Source organism: Cicer arietinum, chromosome 5, assembly GCF_000331145.2.
Source record: "Cicer arietinum cultivar CDC Frontier isolate Library 1 chromosome 5, Cicar.CDCFrontier_v2.0, whole genome shotgun sequence".
In the NCBI taxonomy this organism is placed as follows: Eukaryota; Viridiplantae; Streptophyta; class Magnoliopsida; order Fabales; family Fabaceae; genus Cicer; species Cicer arietinum.
In genome coordinates, this window is record NC_021164.2 from 75,540,072 (window position 1) to 75,566,486 (window position 26,415).

Genomic DNA, 26,415 nt, shown 5'->3' on the forward strand with positions numbered 1-26,415 from the left:
GTAGTATTATTTCTGTATCATCTACTTTTTTTAAAAAAATTTGTGTATAATATCTATTTTTTACTACTAGATCAAACTATTAGTGTTAATTAGTAATTAAAATATTAGTGCGAATAATAGTAATTAATAAGCATAAATAATACCAATAAATAAATAGCATAATGGGTTCGTTTGTGTTAGATTAAAAAATATAATTTTGAATTTATATTTCTAAAAATAATTTATATGAAAATTTATTTAAAAATATTATAAGTTATTTCAGATTTATCTGTTATCAATTTAAAAAAATTAATTTTAATATTCAATAACTTAAATATCAATTGTTAGAGATTCTTATACAATACAAATTATATAATATATTTTTTAAAATGAAAAAATATCTCTCAAAAATAATTTTTACGAAAAGTTTCTCAAAATTATTTTTTGAAATTTTATTATAAAAAATTATAACTAACAAGTAGTTGAAATACTTAAAATAATATTTTAAAATAAATTATATAAATCAAATTTTTATTTAAAATTATATTTTTTAAATAAAAATTATTTAAAAAAAATACTGTAATTTTTATAAAAAAAACTATAACAAATGAAACCTATGCAGATATGTTGCACAATTTACAGGTAGATTTCCCATTTTCTAATTATTGTTTTCTCCATCCTACTGCAAGAACAGCTCTCACCGAAAGCATGGTCCTTTTCGACCAATATTATTTGGTCCTAATTAATGTGCTTCTAAAATAATAGGCACACTCATATACCCACCCTATAATTATTTTTGACATCATATATTCACCCTATAATTAATATTACATTTATTCTAAAATAACTGTCACATGTATAAATAAAAAATTATTTATGTTAAAATAATTGTTATTTTTAATTTTCAATAAAATATTAATTTTTTTAAACGTACTTTTTAATTAATGTTGTGTGTATCGCTTTTAAATTATTATTCTTCATTTTATGTTTATGACAATAAAAATAAATCAGTAGTTAGTATGAGTAGTGTTGTAAAATTATTATTCTATTTTATTTATTAATTATATTTAGTTAATATGTGGGAAGTAGTCCAATATAATAATTATTTTGGAACCAAGAAAATAATAATAAAGAAATAAAATAAAAATCTTTATTTTCGAGTTGTAATTAAAATAAATAAATAAAGTGTTTCAGAGGTGGAAAGAAAGGGAGCCGAAGGCTAATTTGGGAAAGGAGATGAAGGAAAAGATTGACAGATTCTTTATTTTTTGTAAGTATTTTTTAAGGAGTGAGATGAAAATATTTATAACTAATATTTTCTTTGAATTTAAGAGTATTATAAGATGGGTTTGGACTATGAAAATCCTTGTTCTCAATTATTTTAGCTATTTAATCGTTATTTTATTAAACAATTATAATAGATGTATATTATAATAAAGGGAATTCTCTTCTCATCTTTGTTATTTAAGTGTCGATATCTCGAATTTTAATAGTATACTATTCTTATGGTGCAAGTAATATGTAGAAAACATTATGCGCTTTTGTTGACCAAATTGTGAGAAATCAATTGTTTTCTATTTGGATTAGTGATGAATCCTAAGATTTGCATTTTGATTTTCTCTTATTCGGAGTAACAATTCTCAAAAATAACAATTGTCAAAAGATTGTTTCTGAATTGCAACTAAAACCGCATATAAAATCATTATTTCACATTTTTGAATGTCATGAGAATTAATTAGGTCTAATAAGATTTTTATATTGAACTTAGTATGTGTATATTATGAGATATACTTCATAAATCCTAACACTATATTAGATTTTTATATTTGTCTTAATTTATCATCACACAACTTACTTTTAAAGTGAGAAGTATCAAATTTTATAAATTCTTTTAGAGTTTTATCTATTTTCAACGTAATTGAAGAGAAAGGCTCTACCTTGTCTCTAACTCCTTCTCTTTGTCGACCATATTTTGTCTTTCTAGAGTTTCACTCTCTCTTTCATGGAGGCTTTCTCCTCCAACACGGAGGCTTTTTCTCCTCTGTTCTTTTTAGAGCTTTTTTCCCACCACCACCGTGAAGAGCCTACCTCCTCCTCCACCGACACAATCACCGACACAACCACCAACACACCCCATTAACTTGTTTGCAACAATTTCATGTTTGTTGGAGCGACCACCACCAGAACCACCACCATTGTTTCCCATCATAATGAAGGTTGTGTAAGAGTTGTGTCTCCCACCACCAAAGTCATCCGATATGTTTCACAGTTCGATCTATTTTGTGTTGTTTGATTTCTATTTTAGAGTTTGTGGTTTTGTTATTGTTTTTTTTTATGTGTGGTTTTTTGTTTATATTAAATTTGTTTCTTTGGGTTTAGTTGGATAGCATTAATAATGCTAACCTTTTTGAAATAATTTGTTGTCTAGGGATCTTATTATAATAACCACCATTTTTATTCACCCTTCAAATGACTTTTCAACATGTGATGAAATTGACCAAATCTAATATTACTTTTACTTATAGACGATTTGTACTTGTAGAAATTAAAATAATGATACATAACTCAATGTAACTAAATATTTTGGATCAGTTTTTCTCCACAGTCAAAATGCGTGTTTGGAAGATTTTAGTTGATTTGTTAGGATTTTAGATATGGGTTCCCTCTTTTTTTATTAATGAACATTTATTTGGTAGCATTTATGTGTAGAACGGGAATGCTTCATCACAAACTTCTCAATAAAGAGAACATTTCAATCAAAGTCGTCTTTAAAAATTTGGATGTCCTATACGAAGTTTGGAATCGGTGCGCCATTTTTTTTATACAAGTTCAAATTTCGTATGACACCCAAATTATCAAAGACAACCATATTCTTTGAAAAACAGTTTTTTCATCGGTCTGCTAAACTACTAAGAGTACAATGTGAAATGGTCCAACATTTTTTTATTGTTAAAAGGACCCAATATTTTTTGTACATATTCAACTATATGAATTCAACAATTTATAAATTTAGAATTTTTCAGCTACAGTTTAAGAAAAACATTGAACACCTCAAACTTTGATCTTTTTTATTAAATAAATTTTTTCGGCTATATTTTTTTATTATATAATTTTTTGATACTATAAAACTGTATTTTGGTGTCTTTTAAAATTTGAAGTTTCGTGCAGTCCCACACCCATGCATATCAGGATCATCATTGATTTCAATTATCTAATGAATGATGTTTTATAATAATAAATTATATATTTCAATAACTTTTATGATTGTAAATTGTATATTTCAAAAATTATTTTAATAATTTAAAAACTAATTTAAATTTTTTTGCTAAATCAAAAATTAAAATAACAACATTCTATATTTCCATAGAATAAAATTGTAGTTTACTCTATAACAAAATCTATTTCCAATGTGGGAGTAACATTATTTTCTAAAAGGACACAATGGAAACAAATGCGAGAATCATGGTCTTGTGGACGTGTACATGTGTTGGAAATCTAATTCAGGTTTCAATGAAAGCAAAATGCGTGATTAGGCCCTATGAACTAGCTAGCTAGTGTGAATAAACATGTTTTTTAATGTGAATTTAAACAAAAATTGTATCCGAAAGTGTTGCACTTAGGAAAACCTACAACTAAGGTGGTCCTGTCACGTTGTATAGCATCCACAAGCTGCACAAGGCACTTCATAAGGTACGTACACAGTGTGCACATGGAAGCTAATCAGTTTAATCAAGTTTCAGGACCATTATGGTTTTAAAGGCAATTAATTTATGTGGTCCAAAGCTTTAAATCATTTATTATCCTAACGGTTTTGATGAATACGTCTCGAGGTGGATTTCAAAAAATGGACCATCATATTATTATGATTTCTTTATTTTTGTTTTTTATAGTAAATTCTAATAGTTAATATATATATATACTAGTAAAGATTAAACTTATAAATCTCCAACATATAATTTTAGTGTCTATTCAAACCGTTAAACTACTCTTTTAGGGGTTTTTTTAATCTTGTTATTATAATTAATTAATTCTCCATAATTTTTTATACCCAAGTAATGCTATTTAAAATTTAATTGGTGGTTCTTATTATTTTTTCTGGTATAAGTTATTCACATTTTAAATTTATATTGATTGAATTGTGATTGGGAAGAGTCAACATCAAGTAATATGGTAAGCAGTTATTAGTCAACGAAAAAGGTCACCCATCAACGGTCCAAATATGCGATTAGGGTAAAGATCAAATGATTGGTTATTGATGGAATGTTTGTCAAGGAAAAATCCCCAGTAGACATACGAAAATTGACAAAACGAAATTTTCACAAAACTAGTCCAATAATTCGGTGTATATTCATTCATAAATAGGGTGTATTAAGCAACATTTTCCCCCTTCAAACGTATGGTCCATATTTTTCTTTTTATAAAAATTATTTGAAGATGAAAATGATAAAATAAATTATACAAAATGAACTTATATATAAAAGTCATATTTTAAGCATAATTAATTCATTCAAAATTAAATTAAAAAAATCATAATTAATGTCTTAATAAAATTATATTATACAAATATCAATAGATTAGTTATTCAATTATTGTTTAAAAAAAACATCATTTTAAACATCAAAATAGTTTGTCAATCTTAATAGGCTAAAAAACAAATATATATCAAGGTACTAGCTTTAATAATGCTTTCAATTTACCAATTATTTGGAAGAAAAAAAAAATCATTTAGTTAGATGATGTTAGATTTATCCACATAAATATATATATCAAGGTACTAGCTTTAATAATGCTTTCAGTTTACCAATTATTTGAAAGGGAAAAAAAAACATTTAGTTAGATGATGTTAGATTTATTCAATGTGGATGTTATGATAATGGCAAAAATATTATCAGTCCTCTTTAACAATTAGTTTTTCATCATTCAACAAAAAAAAAAAAATTAATAATAACTTTATGCATGACTTCGTTGACAAACATAAGTACTAGTTCTTACAATTGTCTTAAGTCAATACTTCTAGCTTTTGGTACTTCATTTTCTTTCTTTCTTTCTCAACAATATTTGAAACATTTTAATATAATAACATAACACATATCAGTTAAATACAAATGTTAAAATACAAGTTCAACAAAATCAGTTAAATATCAAAGTTTTTGTCTTAATTGATGTTTGAGTTCCTCTCTTAAATATTGATTTAGTTACTTTCCTAGATGTATTTGCTGATGAAAGTGCAACTGCAAGTTCAATTGTTACTTGAGTTTGGTCTATTGCAGCCGCAGGTTGGCTCAAATGCAGTTGCAAGTTTATATTCAATTAATGGGTGAATTGTTATAGGTTAAGTTGCTAAATTTAAATTAGGCCTAGAACCATATATATAGTGTTGTTGCAAACTTTTTGTATTTTACAAAAAAATTAATTTTATAATGACTAAAAGTAAATTTCTTCCATTTTATAGGGATTAATTATATCTTTAAATTTAAAATCGTTAATTACCTAAAGTATGTTTTGTTTTCCATTTTCTAAGCTAAACATAATCTTTTTGTTTGGATTACCTTAAAATTATGTTGGCAAATTTAATTTTGCCTCAAACGTGTTAAAACCAAAGTATTTGCATGATTATACTTTTGCATTTTTCATTTGTCATTTGCATGATTTTGATTCCAAATTATTCTCTACTACATGTTACAATTATAAATACAAATTTGAAAAATATATATCATTTTCAGTAAATACATATTTAAATGTACTTTTGATTATATAAATCAAACAAATTTCATTTTATAAAACAAGGATGTAGAAAAATATCTAAACATAAATTAAATTAATATATATATTAACACAATTAAACATTAAAAAAATTATTTTACGTAAAACTAAAATTAAAGTTTTCGTTTCAGCAACAATCTATGATTCTCTAATTTGATAAATAGATAAGGAAAATAAAAATATGTGAGCAACACGCGAGCGTTTGTAAATAGTTAAAGAAGATAAAAATAATTAAAGATAAAAATAATTAAAATATGCGGTGAGCGTGGATCGAACACGCGACCTTCAGATCTTCAGTCTGACGCTCTCCCAACTGAGCTATCCCCGCTTCTTGCTAATGTTAGTGAACGTAATGGTATTATTACAACTTATTTGGATTACTTACAAATTAAAAGGCACACCTTAACTGACAACTTTATGTGTCAGACGATACTTAATGAAATCCAAGCTCACAATCATGAAAAAGATGAGAGGTTATTAAATCCATATCTTTGAGCATTTGTGTCAATCTAATTAATCCAACGTCTCAAGTTAATACATTGTCTTGCCACTTTACACAAAGAAGCATCAATGAGCCACCCACATACTCTCTTTGAATTGTAGATTAATACATTATTTTTATTATTATTATGAGAGTTGAGTTAAAATACTATGATGATTATTTCCCTCCGAAAAATAGTGAACATTATCAGCTCATCTTAGCTAACTATCAAGGATAAATGGACAGTGTGTTCGACTCATAGGAATAGGTATAGTTTTTAAATTGATATTATTGAGGAGATATCTTCTCCATTCTTAAAAAAATGAAAAATTTAATTACTAATGTTTTGAGTGTATAAGAGTCTAAATATACAAACTAAATGTCACAATTTCTAAAAACATATGCATTTATACACCAAAAATTTTGATAATTGAAGGAATCGATAGAATGAGAAATGGAGAAAACTGTAACCCGATATTACTATTTAGAATTATATAAAAAATATAGAGTGCCTTAAAAATTGATTGAGTTTATTTTGCATATAGTAATTTATGTTTTTTTAAATAGTCATGTTAGTTATGGTTTTTATATTATTATTACCGTGTTAAAATAATTGACATAACTTGATCAATAGCAATAAAAATTTAATTTATGAAATTTGCGTAGTGTTTACTTTGGAAGAAATGAAGTAGAGGATAAAAACTATTTTAAATCTTATTTGTTACATCTAATTTTTAAGAGGAAAAAGAGGGGATAAAAAAAACACAGTTTTGGCTTCCTTTGATACTAGATAATTTATTTTTAATCACGTTATATATAAGAAGTAATTATAAATTTTATTGATGACTAATCTATGTTTAGTGCAAAAAAAATGACTAATCTACTTTGAAAAAACTTTAGTTGAGACCCTCCTTCAAAACCACTAGAGATTCATGTCTTGTTCCACTCGTACTAACATAATATTTATTCATTATTGAAAAACTTAAACAAGAAAAAGTGACTTTATAAATTTTCAAAAATATAGTCTAAAAATATCTTTACATAAATTCAGTTTGCAGAAGTTTATTTTCTGCATAATTTCAGAATTTAAATTTTTCTTTTGGTACTTTCAGAATGTATATTATCAAAACAAGACAAACAGACAAGGGGAAAAGAGGAGTATTCTTGAAAGGAAAAAAAATGACAACACAGTGTATGTTTGATAGAAAGAAAATGGTGTAAGAAGTAATTCCCTTATTGTGGTCCATAATAGTGTCAACTTCGTGTGCAGACCAAGTTGTCTAAGCAGCCCATATGTCTCTGATTAACAAATGGCATGCTACTCTCCGTTGTTTTTGCTAATACACCCATGTAAGGTATTTTCATTTTTCCCCAAAAATATAAAAGAGGAAGTCCAAGAATATTGTCAACATTTCTGGTTATAAATTATTTTATTTATCCTCCTCTCATGTTCCTTGCTGCAGGATGTTAAGCAACACAATATAACCATGTTGGCTGGTAAATTCATAATCTGGCAAGTCTATTTAGAAAAGTTTGGCGGCTGTGATTGATATGAAATAAAATGTGTATTTTGTGGCAATCAAAATGCATTCATTTGATTTTTTATACAACATAATGTGTAAATCGATTTAAAGGCATTTTTCTATTACTATAAACATGAGAAATCAGATGAATTTGGAACTTGAATCATAAGCTGGATACATTGAGTCTACCCTACAACTTGCCACTAAGAATAAGAAAAAGATACAGTGACTCAAATATACAGTCCCTATTCAAGATGGACAACCCAGCTGTGACAACAGAATGCCACAAACTAGTGCTTGAGCCAATAGTTCCGAAGCTGGGCCATATGAAGAAGTATCTCATCGCGACCCTGATGGGTGACATTACTCGTCATGATCCATGGAGGCACAGTTTCGAAGGAGCCACGTATCAAGTCCTGAAAATCATTGACATTATCTTCAGGTCTTTTGCCTCCATTCTTTTTCTTCTTCCGCTTGTCACATTTGGTAAAGATTAATGTCATTGGGATCTGAAAGGAAAAATATATATTAAACCAGCTTTCATTACCAAAATAAATTGTAACTCTGTTCTCCTTCCATAGTATTGCCTAGGCATGAAAAATGAACAGAAATCGACGCTCTCCTCCTTTTTGACCTTGACCTTTAGAGTATATATGTTAGGAAGTTAGGTTTTGAAGGGCTAAGTTTGCATTCAAGCTTTTAAAAGAATTGAAGGAATGATATAATAGATAATCATATAATATTTCGATAACCCTTTTAATCGCTTTTAGAAACATTTTATTATTTCTTTAATTAATAAATGGAGAACAAATCCTCCCCACCTTTCACTCTAAAACCCAACTTCCAAACATAACCTTAGAATACAACAAGTGCTAATAGAGAATTGTTGTCCAACCTAGTGAACATGGACTACTCTTTTCAACACATTTGAGTGACACAGGTTTGATGTTAGACACGCAACTCCTATTTAAATAGAGGCTCTTTGATCTTAACAACCTGGAATTTACGAAAAGATTATCTCTTCTCTATAATCTCATAATCAAATTTTCCTCAACTAATCTCAGTTCACAACATTTAAATTGTGATGACCAACTTATGTTGTAACCATACCCTTATCCATCCACATATCATAAAGATTGATTCCAAAGGTCGGTTATAACTGGACTTTGTTTGTCTTCTGTATGGATAAGTTCTAGGCTTCTAGCTGATCAAAACCAGCCCATTTACAAATGTCATCAAATTAAAATCTTTTCAGCAATTTCAGTTTCCATAACTATACTACAAAGTAATTTTGTAACTATAATGTCTCTCTTTCTCATGTGCACATTGCTTACAGAGCATATAAAGATAAAATGGCAGTATTACCATGAAACTGTTAGATAGCATGTGCATGATTAATATGAAACACAAAATATGTTGCTTTTTGAATGAAGAAAATGTTCATACACAATACATTACCTGATTCTGACCCAACCAACCGGCATACTCGAGATCAATTTTTTTAGCAGGAATGCTAGCATCTATTAGAAGGAAAACCGAAACCAATGTTGACCGGTTAAGGAAATAGTCTTTGGTGAATTTTGCCCAATCCATTCTAAGTTCCTGCGGTGCAGATGCATACCTAATCAAAAGAACAAAATGACATATAATTGTCATCAGCGCATATGCATGCCGAATGAAAAGAAGAAAAAAAAGGCATATAATTGTCATCGGCTTTCTAGAATACTGAACAGGGTCAAATTACTAATCAGAAGTTATCCTGTAAAAAAAATACAAACTAGCATTGGAGAAGAAAAATCTGGACCAAAGACAAATAAAATGCCAGACTCATCAACAGAATTTGAACATTTCAAGTGCTATTGTGAATGTTGCTTTGAACATTTCAAGTGCAATTGTGAATGTTGCCTCACAAAAAAGAAAAATAGTTTTATAAAAATCATAACACACCTATGTAAGTCCAACATTTCGTGTTGAATGTGTGACCCACATGTGTCAATTTCTGACACGATTCAATCACTTACATTCAATTAAAATTATTACTAACGTCTATGTGTGAGTGTCAGCATTGTGTCCTGCATATGTATTTGTGCTTCATAGCAAGACACCATAAGAAATCATTTTCAAACTTGAATAATAATTAATGGAATCCTACTGTTATGAAGTTTAACACTCAAAATTCATGAACAATATGTGCACACTATTCTAATATGTTCGTAGCAATTTAGCAAATATATATCATTAATTCCAATGTTTAGGCCCAAATCTGTAACATATAATGAGACTTCGAGAATAAAACTAAAACCATACATACATACCCATATCCAGGCAAATCAACCAAGTACCAGCTATCATTAACTCGAAAATGGTTAATCAATTGCGTCTTCCCTGCAAAAAAATTAAAAAAAAAAAAACAAAATTCAACCAACATCAAATTTCAGAAACCACGAAATCAAAGAAAAAAAAAAGTGTAATAATGAGATACCAGGTTTCTTTGAAGTTAAAGCGAGCTTTTTGCGGCGAACAATGGAATTGAGAAGCGAAGATTTGCCAACATTGGAGCGACCAACAAGAGCGAATTCAGGAAGTCCATCGGAAGGACAATCTTCAGTTCTAACACTGCTTTTCACAAAATCAGCTTGTATGATTTGAGCGTCGTTGGCGTAGTTACTTAGTAAAATATTGGAACCGTTTAAGATTCTTGCGTTGTCGAGAGAGATAATGGGGGTTTCTGGTGGAACGAAGAGTTTATCGAGAGATAGGTTTTGGGGTTTAGGGTTTATTATTGTTGGTTGTGAAGTTGTTGTGAGGGTTGATTTAGGTGGTGGGTGTAAGAGGGTGGTTAACGTGCGTGACGAATAGGCTTTACGAGAGAATAATGGAGATGAGATTGTGAAAAGAGAAAAGGATAATCTTGGGATATGAAGGATAACCATATCCTTCCTTCTCTTGATTTGTCGAAATATCTTACAGCACTCTTCTTTTGTGTTTCTCGCGATTCACAAATGCGCACCAGATGCATACCCCAAACAAAAATTAAAAAATTATTTAATTAAATTGTTTTTTTATTTATTATTAATGTGTGCGCGCTAAAATAATTTATTATTGTGACTGTGCAAGTCTTGCTCTTCTAGGTATGAATGGAATAGTTTGTGATCCATTCTATCCCAATATGGCATACCACCTTCTCCTCTTATCTATATCAGTAATGCTATATATAGCGGGAAAAGTGAACTCGTAAATACAGAGTTTGTATGTCATGTTTTCATAATAAATGAAAAAGTTTGTAGTCATTTTGTGATGGAAATCACGGGTGGTTGTTCAATAATATTACTCTGTGATAGTTTGTGATGTTATCCTTCACGAAATTAAATAATTTCATATATATATGTGACATAGAAATAAACAAATAAAAATTATATAATACAAATGAACAATAATGATTAAAGTTCTCTTTTAATAATAAATACACATTGTGCACCATCAAATCATTTTTCCATCTCTATGCACTTATTTTTGTTCGCAAGTACCTTTTGGTTTTGAAAATTAAACTTTCTTATGCATATTTTTATCTAGTGATCTATATTCTTTGTTCTTACTATGTCTCTAGAAAATAATGAAAGTTCTTCAAAGAAAACTCAAAATCTAAGTTTTTTTATCATCAAAACTTTAGGTTTCATCTTAATTTATTAATTGTATAATATTTTGACACTTGACCATAGACGAAATCAATTTGTATTTTAGCTATATGTGATTCGAATATATTTACATAAATATTTGTATAAATATTAACTTAAATTATATAACAAAGTTAGTAAAGAAACATAATTTTCTCACTTGTAGTTCAAGTGCTAATTTTCCATTCACCCTAATTTGGGATCTATAAAATGAAATATAACTTCATAATTAAATAGTTATTCTTTTATCCTTATTCTTTATTTGATCACATACATACTTTCGCCCAATTTTTTTTTTTTCATCTATCTCAAAGATAGTGTTTCTATTTTTTTTATTTTATTTTTTTTGCCACTTTTCAGATTTTATAAAGATGTTAAAAATATTTCATATCAAATACAAAATCTCTAACATACATTTCATGTGATTTATCTATTATCTTTTTTTTTCTTATTATCCTTTTTACATTCTCTTTGTTTTTTTTCTTCTTTTTTTTTTTGTATATTTTCAAACACCTCTCAAAAATCATTTTTCTCTTTTATTTTACTTAAATAAACGACTTTCACACAAATTTAGTTTTTTTTTTGTTGTCGTGATTTTATCGTATGAGTGCAACTTCTTTTTTTATTTTTCTGTCTTGGTGCAATGCTTTTTTCCATTTTGGTGTAATGTTCGTTTTTGTTCAAATTGTTAGAGTAGTTTTAGTCGATAACAAATTTCAATCAATGACTTCGATGTCTTCAACGTTAAAATTTCGGAGGTATAAATATATTAGACACTTAAATTTTATCATATTTATAGACATATTGTAGTTTTACACTATTATTTTGAGTGTTGCGAATTTATTCGCACACTCATCATTGATATTTTTAGCAAATTTAAATTTGAATTACGTCATTATATTTTATAATTTTAATAAATGAATATCGTTTATTTTAGTCAAAATAAAAAAATAAATAGTTTTCGACTTGCACATGTCTATTTTCCACTATTGTATCAATAATTCCAATCATATTTTTATTTTATTAAGATATAATTGTTTATGTTGTCTTTTGACTTAATTTCATATAACAATTTATTTATTTATTTTTCCATCTCAATCTGGTCATTTAATTAATTTTAAGTAAATAATTTGATCTTTTATGTTTTAAAATATTATAATTTTTTTACCAAAATTCATAAAAAATTTAAAATAAAACTCATAAAGCTATTTATCATTTTCAATATAATGCAAATTTCATCAAATTTATAACTCAAATATTTAAATAAACTCATATTTTTATTCTTTATATTTTTGAATTTTTGTAATAAAATTGAATAAATAGCCAAATAAAAAATAATAATAAATGAATGTAGTGTTATATGAAATTAAGTTAAAGGAGCAATTATGTCTTTAGTTAAATAATAAATCTTATTAAATAATATAATAATAAAGATAAAATAATATATCACGTCTAAATAATTATGTATCATAAAATAATATATCATCTTATTTAAAATATGTCAGAAAATTATTTTTTATTTCAAAAGTATTAAAAAATAAATAAAACTGTCCATCTTTAAAATAAGAAATTCCGGAAATGAATTAAAATAGATTAATTAAGCATATTTTATCAAAAGTGTAAAATGTGTGTAAAAGCAATCTGATTTTGCCACTTCAGCTTCTACTACGTCGAAATCATACTTGCAGGTGTAACAATTTTTTCCCAAGATTTTTTGTCGTAGTTTTTCTCATTTCTAAATTCCAAATTACCCAATAATTCCAACTTCTTCTTTGATAAAAAAAAAAAAAAACAATTACAAGCTGAATCAGCACTCACTGCAACTACAATCACCGATCTTCTTCTTTCTTTGTTTAGATCTCATCAATTTCTTCAAAGACGGGGCGAATTAGCCGTGCGGTTATTCTAAGTCAACTTCCAGTGGCCATGGCTCCACCGTTACCGCAATCTCAACGATCTGCCTCTCCGTCGCAACCTTCCGGGTCCCTCTCACTCTTCATCTTACTTCTTTTCTTTTTTAATTTCATTTTGGACTCGTCGATGGAACCCATTGCATATCAATTATCGCTTTTTGGATCTTTGCAAACACGAAATTGCGTCTATTTTTGTTTTATATAACAAAACGTATTCATTTATATTTGTATACGCATTTTCTAGGTTATCATGAATATTCAAGATCCAATGCCGCTGAGTTTTGTCTTATTTGTTTGGATTTGACCTTCAATAGTGAAATCTACTGTACTTGTTATGAATAAAGTTATCGAGCCACATAATAGAATATAGTGTTCAAAAATCATCAGCGTTGTGTTATCTTTTCCATTCAAGGATAGAGGCTATGTTAACTTCAATTAATTGGTGCATTAGCTATTTCCATCATTTTTTTAATATCTAAATCATAAAATGTGTTCTCAGTGTTGTTGTATAGCAGCTATAGCCGTATAGAATTGCAGAATTTGAACTAAATGCTATTATTCCGCAATATGCTGTTTAGTACAAAATGTTGTCAAACAGCGCTATAGCACTATTGCGTTGTGGAATTTTAACAAACTACTATTTTCCGTAATCTGCGGTTGACAACGTTGGTTCTCCATTGTTGATATATTAGAATTACTTTCTGTCTGTTCATGTGGTGGATTGTTTTTTGTTTATGGTGTTTATATCTAAACTTTAAGTTCCAACCTAATATTTAATTTTAACCAGGAAGAGTGAAGTGTCTGATTTGAAATTACAGCTCCGGCAACTTGCTGGGAGCCGAGCTCCGGGTGCTGATGATTCGAAGAGGGATCTTTTTAAAAAGGTGATATCCAACATGACTATAGGTATTGATGTTTCGTCTCTCTTTGGTGAGATGGTAATGTGTTCGGCAACATCAGACATTGTCTTGAAAAAAATGTGCTACTTATATGTTGGAAACTACGCTAAGGTTAACCCCGATCTTGCTCTCTTGACGATTAATTTTCTACAAAGGGATTGCAAGGATCAGGATCCGATGATTCGGGGACTAGCATTGAGGAGTTTGTGTTCACTCCGAGTGGCGAACTTGGTGGAGTATTTGGTTGGGCCTTTAGGGTCAGGGTTGAAGGACAATAACAGTTATGTCAGGACGGTGGCAGTTATTGGGGTTTTGAAACTGTATCATATATCAGCCACCACATGTATTGATGCAGATTTTCCAGAAACACTGAAGCATTTGTTGCTCAATGATCCGGATACTCAGGTGAGGATTATGTTTTTATGGCGACTTCATCATCAACCTATGATGATAAATCACAAATGTTCTGTCCAGCTTTGTAAAGAGTTCAGAGATTCCCTTAGAACAAAGCTAATCTACATATTCCAATGATTAATGTAAATTGGTTTCTTGGCGGAGTTAGTTACTGGAGAGAGAAAGTGGGAAAAGGAATGTAAATTGAGGGGAAGTTAATGAAGGGGATATTACATTTTTTTGGCGTGTGCTTTGTGCTAGGAGTTACCTCCTCCATAGTTGAGAGCTTTGGCTCTTATTTTCTTCTGTAACCACACTTCAGTTAGCGGACAGGGATTGATTGCTCCCTGCAACATGTGAAATTTTCTATTTTCTTCTTGATAGCTTCATTGGAGAAAAATTGATTTCCTTAAGCTTAAGATACAATATAAAAGATTGAAGCTGTTCTCATTTTCTTTTTCATTTTTCTTGCCTTGTGCGTTTAATCTGGCATCACTTGTCAAAGCGAAATGTATTTACATAATTAAGCTTAATTATCTTTAACTGTAACTACGATATTCTATAATTTTTATGTTCCTTGTTGTTGTTCTTTCTATTGCTTTTCATTTTTTTTTCATGTATATATCAGGACAGGAAAAGTCTTCCTATTTCAAGAATTTGAAATGGAAACATTTGCCAAATGAATTGCACTTTACTTATATACATGGTCGTGCTTGTTTCACCAGGTAGTTGCAAACTGCTTGTCTTCTTTACAAGAAATTTGGACTTTAGAGTCAACCAGCTCAGAAGAAGCATCCAGGGAGAGAGAAACTCTGCACAGCAAGCCAATTGTTTATTACCTTTTGAATCGGTAATCTTTTCTCAAGTAGTTTCTTGCTTTCTGATATTTTTCGAACTACTTAATTTATGTTTTTCATTTGTGGAGCGATAAGGTGGCTTGGTGGTTTGGGGGAGGGACATAAGAATTGAAATAATAAGGAGGTCATGGTTTCAACTCTCAACTTAACATTTGCTATTGAATTTATTTATTTATTTATTACCACATACCAGATATACTGAAGTTTCTCACCCACCCTCCTTTAAGACTCCCTTTTGAAAGATTTTTTTGTATCTTTCTATTTCTCATTTTTACAAATTTTATAGCTACCGTACAATCTGTCACCATATTAGTTTCTTTGTCCTCATATACAATTTTAAATCAATTATACTTGGTAATTGGTATAGTTGTGGGAGTAAATGGTTGACTGGACAGTTACTTCACAAATGTGAATAAGAATTTTAATTACCTTAATTGCTAGTTGTGTCTGTTTTAGACTATAAAATGTGTTTTTCACTGTGGCAGGCGTTAGAGAGGAAAAAAAGCATCTGTAGTATCTTGCAAAAGTACTAATTTTTCAACAACTTATCTGTTTATTTTTTTACAACGTGCAGCATTAAGGAATTTAGTGAATGGGCACAATGTCTTGTGATGGAATTGGTGGCCAAGTACATTCCATCAGATAATAGTGAAATATTTGATATAATGAATCTCCTTGAAGATAGACTCCAGCATGCAAATGGTGCTGTCGTCTTGGCAACTATAAAAGTATTTCTGCATTTGACTTTATCTATGGCTGATGTTCATCAGCAGGTATGTATTGATTTGTGTATATGTGTGTAAACATAATTTAAACTACCTGTTTTTCTATACAACATAATTTTTTTTTATGATTATTTTTCCATACATTAAATTATCTGGCTTATGTCATAATCTTTTTTGTGATTATTTAAACTACTTTTCCGTTGTAGCACACTGAATCATTCTTAGAGGACATGTATTTGGCATTGAGGTTCTGTGAGGCAATGCTTGTGGTATTATACATGGACACACAATTGGGTGGTTTTATGACCTTAACCTTAGGGATGCAAGTAAACTAAGCCATCTCTAACTTCCTATGGCTGAAACTTGAAACTTGCTTGGGTCAGTTCATCATAGATTCTGTATTGTGTAAATAAGCTTGAGCAGTATACTAAAGCTGGTTTAGTTAATTCAACTATGATGCTTGGCTCATCAGCTCATGAGCAGTTCAGTTATTGATGACTTTTTCATTTGGCTCCGGATCCTTGTGTTTTCCAATCTTGTTTTTGTGTATTGTTTGTATTGCTTCTTTTTTTACTTCCTAACCTGCCAATATATTAATAGTGTTGGGGTAAATAGCTTAATTAAATACTCATACAATAAGCGTTGATCATATAAGAGTTTATGTATACAAACTGTTTACAGTAGAAGAGGAAATAAGAGTGAAGTCCAAGCTCTATATAAGCGGTTTCTATGAGTCATCTTGCAAAGCTTATATATGGAAATGAGCTGAAAATAGCTAATAGACATATCATAAGCTCTTTCAAACTCTTACATACAAGTGTTTATATCATAAGTTCAAATAAACACTTCCGAACACCCTCTAAGAATATATACATGTGCCTCCCAAAAAAGTATAACTTAGTTTAATTTACTCCGGATTTAAACTCCTTGCTATTCCTTTACATCCATTATGTTGCATTATATCCTATGTTTTTGGAAAGTTTTGTGTCAGTTGCAGGTGTTGATGTCATGTCATGTTTACGTACCCTCAATTTATAGGCGGTACATGGTTTAAATTAAGGATTTGTATATTTGTTAACACAATTGATCTTATTTATATACATATGATTAGTACATGAGTCAGTGATTACTACATTGATCACCAACACATATCATTTATGCTAGAAATTACAATATTTAGTAAGTAGGAGAAAAATAAAAATAGACAATGTACTCAAGAAACATAAGAATTGCATGCTTTATTCTAGCAAAAAGAAAACAAATGGGTCTTATGCATTAATATTTGTTTGTTCGTATGTGAACAAATCTGTATAATTTTATATTATCATATGTGAAGTGTGAACTATTAGGGCTTGGACTTTTAAATAAACTAGGGGGTATTTTACCTCAACTCATGATCAGCCTCAAGCTTATGTTTGACCATCTTTGTGTAAGGCGCAGCCAAGCTCCACACAGCTTGATTGCATAGCAACCTTTTTAACCAACATTTTTGTTATTTAACCCTTTTTTGTTTGATCATGTTATTGTTTTAACTGTATCTTGTCATCTTTGGTTGATTGCCTGAAGCAATGTGATTTCTGATGCAACTTCTTATTGTTCAGGTATATGAGCGTATCAAAGCCCCTCTCCTAACTCAAGTGAGCTCAGGAAGTCCGGAACAATCTTATGCAATTTTAAGCCACCTGCATCTCTTGGTCATGCGTGCACCTTATATATTTTCTTCAGACTACAAACACTTCTATTGCCAGTATAATGAGCCATCATATGTCAAAAAGTTGAAGCTTGAAATGCTGACTGCAGTTGCAAATGAAAGTAACACCTATGAGATAGGTTAGTAACTCCCCAAATCTGCTAGAGAAAGGAGGGGGCTATGAGAGGGAGAAATTGTGATATTGCATTTTCCATTTGATGTTTTGATCTCCGGTTTGAGTCACTCCCTTTCTTTTATGTATGGCTTATACAAGAACTTTTTGTGTCCCACTTCAGTGACAGAATTATGTGAGTATGCTGCAAATGTTGACATACCAATTGCAAGGGAATCAATTCGGGCTGTTGGGAAGATAGCATTGCAGCAGTATGATGTCAATGCTATTGTTGACCGACTTCTACAATTTCTGGAGATGGAAAAAGACTATGTTACATCTGAAGCTCTGGTAAACATGATGAATACCTGCTAGATTCCCTGGAATTTTTGTCTAAGAGAAATATTGCACTGCTTCCCATTATTATATGAACATGTGTAAAAAGTATGACATTTTAATTTGACCTGGTAATGGTAGGATAGACTAACAAGTTCAGAAGTTCATTTATGCAGGTTCTTGTGAAAGATCTACTAAGAAAGTATCCACAATGGAGTCAAGATTGTATTGCTGTTGTTGGGAATATCAGTAGCAAAAATGTCCAAGAACCTAAGGCTAAGGCAGCTCTCATATGGATGTTGGGAGAATATTCTCAGGACATGCATGATGCACCCTATGTCTTGGAAAGTCTGGTTGAAAATTGGGATGAGGAGCATTCTCCCGAGGTAGTATACATAGCTTTGTATGGTTTGCAGTCTTGTAATGTTTGTATTTGAGATTTAGACTTTCGTATTTAATGCCGTCATGAACCAACTTTCCCAATAGTTTAAGCTGTCAAATGAAAACATATGAATGGTTTTATATTATATCTCTGACCTGCTCTTTGGTCTTGAAGGATCAACAGCGTTCTCATTTGAAATCTCATAATATATACTCTTATTAAAAAAACCTCTGCAGCATGAACATGTTTTGAAAGTTCGAACCATAATTTAGTTTACAAGGTAATGTGAATATATCTAGACACAACTGTTTAGAACATCACTACAGTATTGAGTTAATGAAAATTTGTACCAGCAAAATTCTAGTAAAACATTTCAAATACTGACCACAGCAATTTTCCCCCCCAATTATTTTAAAGTTGTATAATTTTGAAATTTGAAGAGTGAAGGCACTTAGAAACTAAGGTTGGCATCAGGAAGTCCCACATTAGTCAGCTGTAGACTGTAGTGCCAGAAGCAGTTCCCCCTATACAATATAGTACACTGTTGTGGCTAGACATTAGGTGTTATGTTTCGTGGGCCATAGCTATTGAGTCATAGATTTGAAGTTGTTTTATAAGGTGTGTGGAGCAGTGACTATGCTTTTTGTGGCCTACTTGCTATGCAATTTTAGCAATAAATTTCACAGTTGATTTGTATTGCATTAAAGAGTCATGCTTGAATGAGTTTGACGAAACCTCCAGGCTGTAACTTTGACTAGTTCAGTTTGCAACTCTGTCTGCTTTGAGCCAAACCAGCCTAAGATCCAACTCACTGGTCGGACAGGCTATACTGGGTTGGTTTTAATAACTAGATGCAAACTGTATTGTGTAAAAATTACATTTTACAGCATTTGTTTTAAATACTCATTATACAGTTCTTTAGTAGGTTTAATTTCCAAGTATCCTGACAATTGTGACATGGCATAGCCGCAAGCATTATTCCTGTATTCTTCTGGCTCTTCAGCATCTTCGGCTTCAATAATTATCACCAGCCCCAGCAGAAACATTAATTACCGCAGTTATACCACGAGTACCCACGCCTGCCATCAAATCATTGTTGGGTCTGTATCCTGCCAATTTTGACATGGCATAGCCCTAAGCATTATTCTATTGTTCTTTTAACACTTGAGAACCCCCCTGCTTCAATAATTCCCCCCTGTTCCTGCAGAAACATGAATAGTACAAACACTATGTATCATCTTAGATTCTTAATTTCTTCATGAAGAACAGTGGTGGCATTGACTGGCCTCAGCATCCCCCTAGTCAGACCATGAGTAGCCCACATCTGTCCTGGAATCATGTAGGGTTTGGATTTGATGAGAATCTAATTTGATTGTGTTAGGATGTAGAATAAAGGGAAATTAGAGTAGTTGAATTAGTTAAGGGTTGTTGGATTAGTTAGTTAGGTTAGTTATTTTCTGTTTGTTAGATGCTGTTTCTGTTCTAGGGTAGTTTCTATTAATCCTTTTCTCTATCCTCGTGTAAAAGAAGTCTATAAATATAGACTTCCATTCCCTTGTAAAGCATCTTTTGCAAAATTTAGAATGAGTGATTTATACCATTGTAAGAGCATATCCGCTTTTGTGTATCATTTTTCTTTGGAGATATTATCTCCTATTATTTCTTATCCTTTTTTCTAAATATTTGTGTTCTTCCTCTAAATCCTTGGAATTTAATTCTTGGGTTCCTAACAGATTATCATATAATTCTACTGTTGTATTGATTAGAAAATATGTATACATCATTGACACCCCTTTGCGGTTACATGTTAATCACCATATATATATTTTAATTTGATAAATAAAAGAAGAAATTTCATGTCTTTATCTATACTTAATTGAAATTTGAGTAACTGTTGTGTCTTGATGCAGGTTCGCCTACATCTTCTTACTTCAGTAATGAAGTGTTTCTTTAAGAGACCCCCTGAGACTCAAAAAGCATTAGGAGCTGCACTGGCCGCTGGTCTTGCTGACTTTCACCAGGTTTGAGTTGTTTTGCTACTTATTATTGGAATTGTTAAAACAATGCAATTAAGCATTTGTTTGTGTTGTTACATGAGCTTTTGTTGATTGCAGGATGTTCATGATAGGGCCTTATTTTATTACAGGCTTCTACAATACAATGTATCAGTGGCAGAGAGTGTGGTAAACCCTCCAAAACAAGCAGTTTCAGTATTTGCTGATACTCAGAGCAGTGAAGTTAAAGATCGCATATTTGATGAATTTAACAGTTTGTCTGTTGTATACCAAAAGGTAATTAATGTATTCACTTCCCCCAAGTGGTTGGTTTATAATGAGCACAAATTAATCATTTAATATGGATCAATTTTCAACTTGAAGCCATTTCTAAAAAAAATTGTTTTTTACTGCCGTACTTTTTGGCATTTTAAACAGATATCAAAATAAAATGGGGAAAAGATGATAAACGGGTCATGTTACCATTCTAATTGTGTTTTACTGTGTCTCCCTGTTCCACTTAGAGTTCACACTTCTTTATACAATAGCATTTATTTTTAAAATTTCAAAATATGAAACCCTTTTGTCTGAACTTGTGCTTCAATTCCTTGGCTTTAGTGTTACAACTTGCTCTGTGAAAGGCTAACACCTTGTCTTTTATTATTGATATTTAAGACATGTTTATATTACCGCGATCGTTGTCTATTTTTTCACCTCCCTCTCTTCTGAGTTGTATGCTAAATTCTGTCAAACTAACGCAAACAAATTCATCCAGCCTTCTTACATGTTCACTGATAAGGAACACCGAGGGACACTTGAGTTTTCAGATGAACTTGGAAATCTATCTATTAGTGCAGAATCTGGGGATTCTGTTGTTCCTGCTCAGAGAGTGGAGGAAAATGACAAGGATCTGCTTCTAAGTACCACAGATAAAGATGATGTTAGAGATCCTGGTAGCAATGGTTCTGCATATAATGCTCCTTCCTATAGTGGTTCTGCCCCTTCTGCAACTTCACAACCGCTTGCAGATTTGCCATTTTCAAGTACCAGCGCAACTGGCCAACAAGCTCCAGTTTCTAGCTTGGCAATTGATGATCTGCTTGGTTTAGATTTTCCAGTTGGGATTGCAACCACACCGTCACCTCCCCCATTGACCCTCAACCCAAAAGCTGTACTGGATCCTGGCACTTTTCAGCAGAAATGGCGTCAACTACCAATATCCTTATCAGAGGTTTGCTTTGAAATTATATTCTCAGTTTCGTTAATACAATATCATTGACTTAATTTGAATATTCATCCAGTAAAGTCTTGCCACATCACCTAATGAATCTCATAATGTGACAGCACATTAATGAATGAGAGGGTAAAAATATAACTTTATTTTACAATGACAATGAATCAAAATTAAACTCTAGAAATATATTAATCTGTACTGTATCTTTTCTCTTTTTCTTTGACTACCTCCCTCCTACCACTAAATAGACATTTTGGTTGGCATGTAACATTTAATAATATGATGCAGGAATATTCTTTAAGTCCTCATGGAATTGCAACGTTGACAACTCCCAGTGCACTCCTCAGGCACATGCAAAATCATTCGATACACTGCATTGCATCTGGCGGTCAGTCTCCCAATTTCAAGTTCTTTTTCTTTGCTCAAAAAGCGGGTGAAGCATCAATATATCTTGTAGAGTGTATAATCAACACATCATCGGCCAAGTCACAGATTAAAATAAAAGCTGATGACCAAAGCTCATCACAGGCATTCTCAACTTTATTCCAATCAGCCTTGTCCAAATTTGGTTTGCCCTGAAACTTAATGGTGCATACTTTTGATCTGCGGAGTAGACAATAATGAAATTTGGGAATCCAAGCTTTGAATATGTAAAGAAATGGAGATAGATATGGACTCCACACTCACCCCCTCCCTCAAAATGGATCAATCAGATCAGTGTATAACAGAAAATGCAGGGGAAGTCCATCACTAAGTTTTTGTAGTTTTTCATTTGTATCTCATATTCAGTTGTAGAAAACCTGAGTCTGGGTTGTAAGTGTGTCGAGGCTTTATGTTGATTTTGTGGCGTCTATTCAAGCGCTCATTGTGTTCTATGGCATTGATTGAATAGTTATCATTAAATTTGGTGGGGATTGATGCTGAAATGTGAAATTGGACCCTTTTCAATTGATAGCTTTATCTATAATGATACTATTAGGCTAGTCCTAGGTGCATGCAGTGTTGTCCCTTGGTAAGTACTGATTGACAGATTAGCTGGTTGTGATTATTAGCTAGCTAAGTAAAATTAATAGTTACACTTTTTTATCAATTTAAAATGACATAAAATATGTATACTTTTTATATATATCATTTATTTCAAAATTATTATTGCCTTTACCGCATGAATTCATTTTATCACGATCCTTTTTTCTGTGAATAAAGAATTAAAATTCATAAATTAAATTATAACGGGTTATTCCTCTATCATTGGGTTATTCTTTTATTGTTTATTTGTGTGCTTTCGGTCGGTTTATCTATTAATCCGTTTGTTTATATTTGACGGAGAGGTTATTTTGTAGTACCACCGACCATGTAAAGAAAGTAAGAATTTGTTCTAGCGACTCTCTCATTTATTTGTCAAGTAGATAGTGAAGCGGTATGAGGATTTTTTGAGTCAGGTAAAGCGGTATGAGGATCTTCAAGAGAGTGAAGATGAGCAGTTTTGGAGTGAAACCAACCCATAGAATAAAAAAATATAGAATATTATGATTTGAAATGACGAAAGGGGCATCATAAGAAAAGAAAAAGGATTGAAGAGTACATAAGAGTTATAATGGTTGAATTGAATCGTGAATTTTCTGCAGATTTTTTGAGTCGACGATGCAGGTGGTGGGGAAGAGTTGTGTGTGAAAATATGTAAATGTTCTCATTTTAATTCCAATAAATCTAGACTATTGATTATATCTAGTGGTGATTTTTTTCGTCTCACCAAATCCCTCACCTTAAAAGCCACTTTAAAATTAAAGTAAAACACCGTGACACAAAAAATAAAATACAAAATAAATATAAAGTGACTACAAATTAAAACAACTAAACATGCAAATAAATCATTCCAATAGGAATGAACACAAAATACATCAAATAATTAAAACTTTTTTTGTAAAATCTTCATAATTTCCAATTGCACACCAACACTTCATTTTATTCACCAAATTTTGTTTGCGTTTTTTACAAAATTATTTAATTAAATAATGTTACGATCTAATTATATTTACTATCAATATCTGATTAATTTCGTTTTGAAGTATTAATAAAAAAACCATTTAAAACAATACCGATGAAATATTATATATAGAAAATATTTTTCTTGAGAAACAATAGTTGTGATGATGAAGCGACACATGACCCGATTTTTTGAAAGCAAAAAGATACATGATCTTGGAAATAAATCCTTTACTTACTATTATTATACTACAAGAGCTACGTTAACAATATCTTAAGAAAGAAAAAAAAAAAGAAATAACAAAGGAACACAGCGAGCGCGCAATACCAAAAAGGCAAAAACAAAATACCACTGAATAATTTTGTCAAAAAAAGAAAAGATAAATAACAGAAGACAATTTCACAATTTACAAACAGGTCCTTCTTCCTTCACACATACCTACACACTCATTTAATCAATCTAGGGTTTTCAGTTTCCACATTCTCCTCACTCTAGGGTTTCTCATTCTCCCTCTAATCACCACCAATGGCAACAATCGCAGCACCCCAACACCGATCCTCCAAAACCGAATCCTATGTCGACAACAAGCGCAAAGAAGATGTTCGTCACGCCAACATCATCGCAGCACGTTCAGTCGCCAACGCCGTTCGCACCAGTCTCGGCCCTAAAGGAATGGACAAAATGATTTCCACTTCCTCCAATGAAGTCATCATCACCAACGACGGCGCCACCATCCTCAACAAAATGAAAGTCCTTCAACCCGCCGCTAAAATGCTCGTTGAACTTTCTAAATCTCAAGACTCCGCTGCTGGTGACGGTACCACCACCGTCGTCGTCATCGCCGGCGCACTTCTCGAAAAATGTCTCCTCCTTCTCTCTCACGGTATTCATCCCACTGTTGTTTCCGATTCTCTTCACAAAGCCTCCGTTAAAGCTGTCGACGTTCTCACCGCCATGGCTGTTCCGGTTGAACTCTCCGATCGCGATTCTCTCGTTAAATCCGCTAGTACTTCATTGAACAGCAAGGTTGTGAGTCAGTACTCCTCGCTCCTCGCTCCACTGGCCGTCGACTCCGTCTTATCCGTCGTGGACCCCGCCCAGCCGGAAATGGTCGATCTTCGGGATGTTAAGATCGTTAAAAAGCTTGGTGGAACCGTCGACGACACGGAGCTTGTTAATGGTTTGGTTTTTGATAAGAAGGTTAGCCATGCTGCTGGTGGACCCACCCGAATGGAGAATGCAAAGATTGCTGTGATTCAGTTTCAGATTTCACCTCCGAAAACCGACATTGAACAGAGTATTGTGGTGAGTGATTACGCCCAAATGGATAGGATTTTGAAGGAAGAGAGGAGTTATATTCTAGGTATGATTAAGAAGATTAAGGCAACTGGTTGTAATGTGTTGTTGATTCAGAAGAGTATTTTGAGAGATGCTGTTACTGATTTGTCTTTGCATTACCTTGCTAAAGCTAAGATATTGGTGATTAAAGATGTTGAGAGAGATGAAATTGAGTTCATTATAAAGACTCTTAATTGTTTGCCGATTGCAAATATCGAGCATTTTCGTGCTGAGAAGTTGGGTTATGCTGATCTTGTGGAAGAGGTTTCTCTTGGTGATGGGAAGATTGTGAAGATTTCTGGTATTAAGGATATGGGAAAGACCACAACTGTGCTTGTCCGTGGATCGAATTTGTTAGTGCTCGATGAAGCCGAGCGTAGTTTGCATGATGCTTTGTGTGTTGTTAGGTGTTTGGTTGCCAAGAGGTTTTTGATTGCAGGTGGTGGTGCCCCAGAGATTGAGTTGTCGAGACAATTGGGTGCATGGGCTAAGGTGTTGCATGGAATGGAGGGTTATTGTATTCGAGCTTTTGCTGAGGCGCTTGAAGTTGTTCCTTATACTCTTGCTGAGAATGCAGGTTTGAACCCGATTGCGATTGTTACTGAGCTGAGGAATCGTCATGCCAATGGTGAGATAAATACTGGAATCAATGTTAGGAAAGGTCAGATTACAAACATCCTCGAAGAGAATGTGGTGCAGCCGTTGCTAGTAAGCACAAGTGCTATCACCTTGGCAACAGAGTGTGTGCGGATGATTTTGAAGATTGATGATATTGTAACTGTGAGGTAGAGTTTATTTGACAGTGACCAAATTTTGGAGAAAAACTACTGAATCATCATATTATGATGTCATTACCTTAATTTTAAGTTGCCAGTTTATGTTCAGTTTACTGATTTTGGTCAATCGATTTTAATTTTGGCTGCTGCTTTTATTTACAAATTTGGTTGTCCTCGCGGTTTTTTATGCTTGTTGCAGTCATCCGATTTTTAAGCACTTGTCAATTTGTATTGGGAGTTTATCAATAGTTGATTATTTTTTCTGAGCACCATGGCTGTTGATTATTTAACTGTGTTGTGTCCGTAGCATTTATTTCCCTCAATCTTACTTGTATTAACCGTAACTGATTGTGACTTGGAGT

The 26,415-nt window shown here is 31.7% G+C and overlaps 3 protein-coding genes and 1 non-coding gene across 4 annotated transcripts; 2 read left to right on the forward strand and 2 right to left on the reverse strand.

Moving 5' to 3' along the window:
* Positions 1 to 5,997: 5,997 nt before the first annotated feature.
* TRNAF-GAA (transfer RNA phenylalanine (anticodon GAA)) lies at positions 5,998 to 6,070 on the reverse strand. Its single transcript has one exon. It is a non-coding gene; the product is annotated as a tRNA-Phe (tRNA).
* A 1,770-nt stretch (positions 6,071 to 7,840) lies between these two features.
* Positions 7,841 to 10,931, reverse strand: LOC101508363 (GTP-binding protein At2g22870). Its single transcript, XM_004501134.4, has 4 exons — positions 10,229 to 10,931; positions 10,062 to 10,131; positions 9,205 to 9,367; positions 7,841 to 8,255 (listed from the first exon to the last, which is right to left on the reverse strand). The coding sequence occupies exons 1-4, from the start codon at positions 10,677 to 10,679 to the stop codon at positions 8,037 to 8,039; spliced, it is 903 nt and encodes a 300-aa protein (XP_004501191.1). The 5' UTR covers positions 10,680 to 10,931; the 3' UTR covers positions 7,841 to 8,036.
* A 2,151-nt stretch (positions 10,932 to 13,082) lies between these two features.
* Positions 13,083 to 22,903, forward strand: LOC101507824 (beta-adaptin-like protein A). The gene is made up of 11 exons (XM_004501132.4): positions 13,083 to 13,402; positions 14,121 to 14,637; positions 15,351 to 15,475; positions 16,057 to 16,255; positions 17,809 to 18,037; positions 18,194 to 18,360; positions 18,522 to 18,731; positions 20,638 to 20,748; positions 20,842 to 21,018; positions 21,497 to 21,952; positions 22,244 to 22,903. The coding sequence occupies exons 1-11, from the start codon at positions 13,347 to 13,349 to the stop codon at positions 22,532 to 22,534; spliced, it is 2,538 nt and encodes an 845-aa protein (XP_004501189.1). The 5' UTR covers positions 13,083 to 13,346; the 3' UTR covers positions 22,535 to 22,903.
* Positions 22,904 to 24,329: 1,426 nt separating this feature from the next.
* On the forward strand, positions 24,330 to 26,322 carry LOC101507513 (T-complex protein 1 subunit delta-like). The gene has a single exon (XM_004501131.4). The coding sequence runs from the start codon at positions 24,465 to 24,467 to the stop codon at positions 26,064 to 26,066; it is 1,602 nt and encodes a 533-aa protein (XP_004501188.1). The 5' UTR covers positions 24,330 to 24,464; the 3' UTR covers positions 26,067 to 26,322.
* The last annotated feature ends 93 nt before the right edge of the window (positions 26,323 to 26,415 follow it).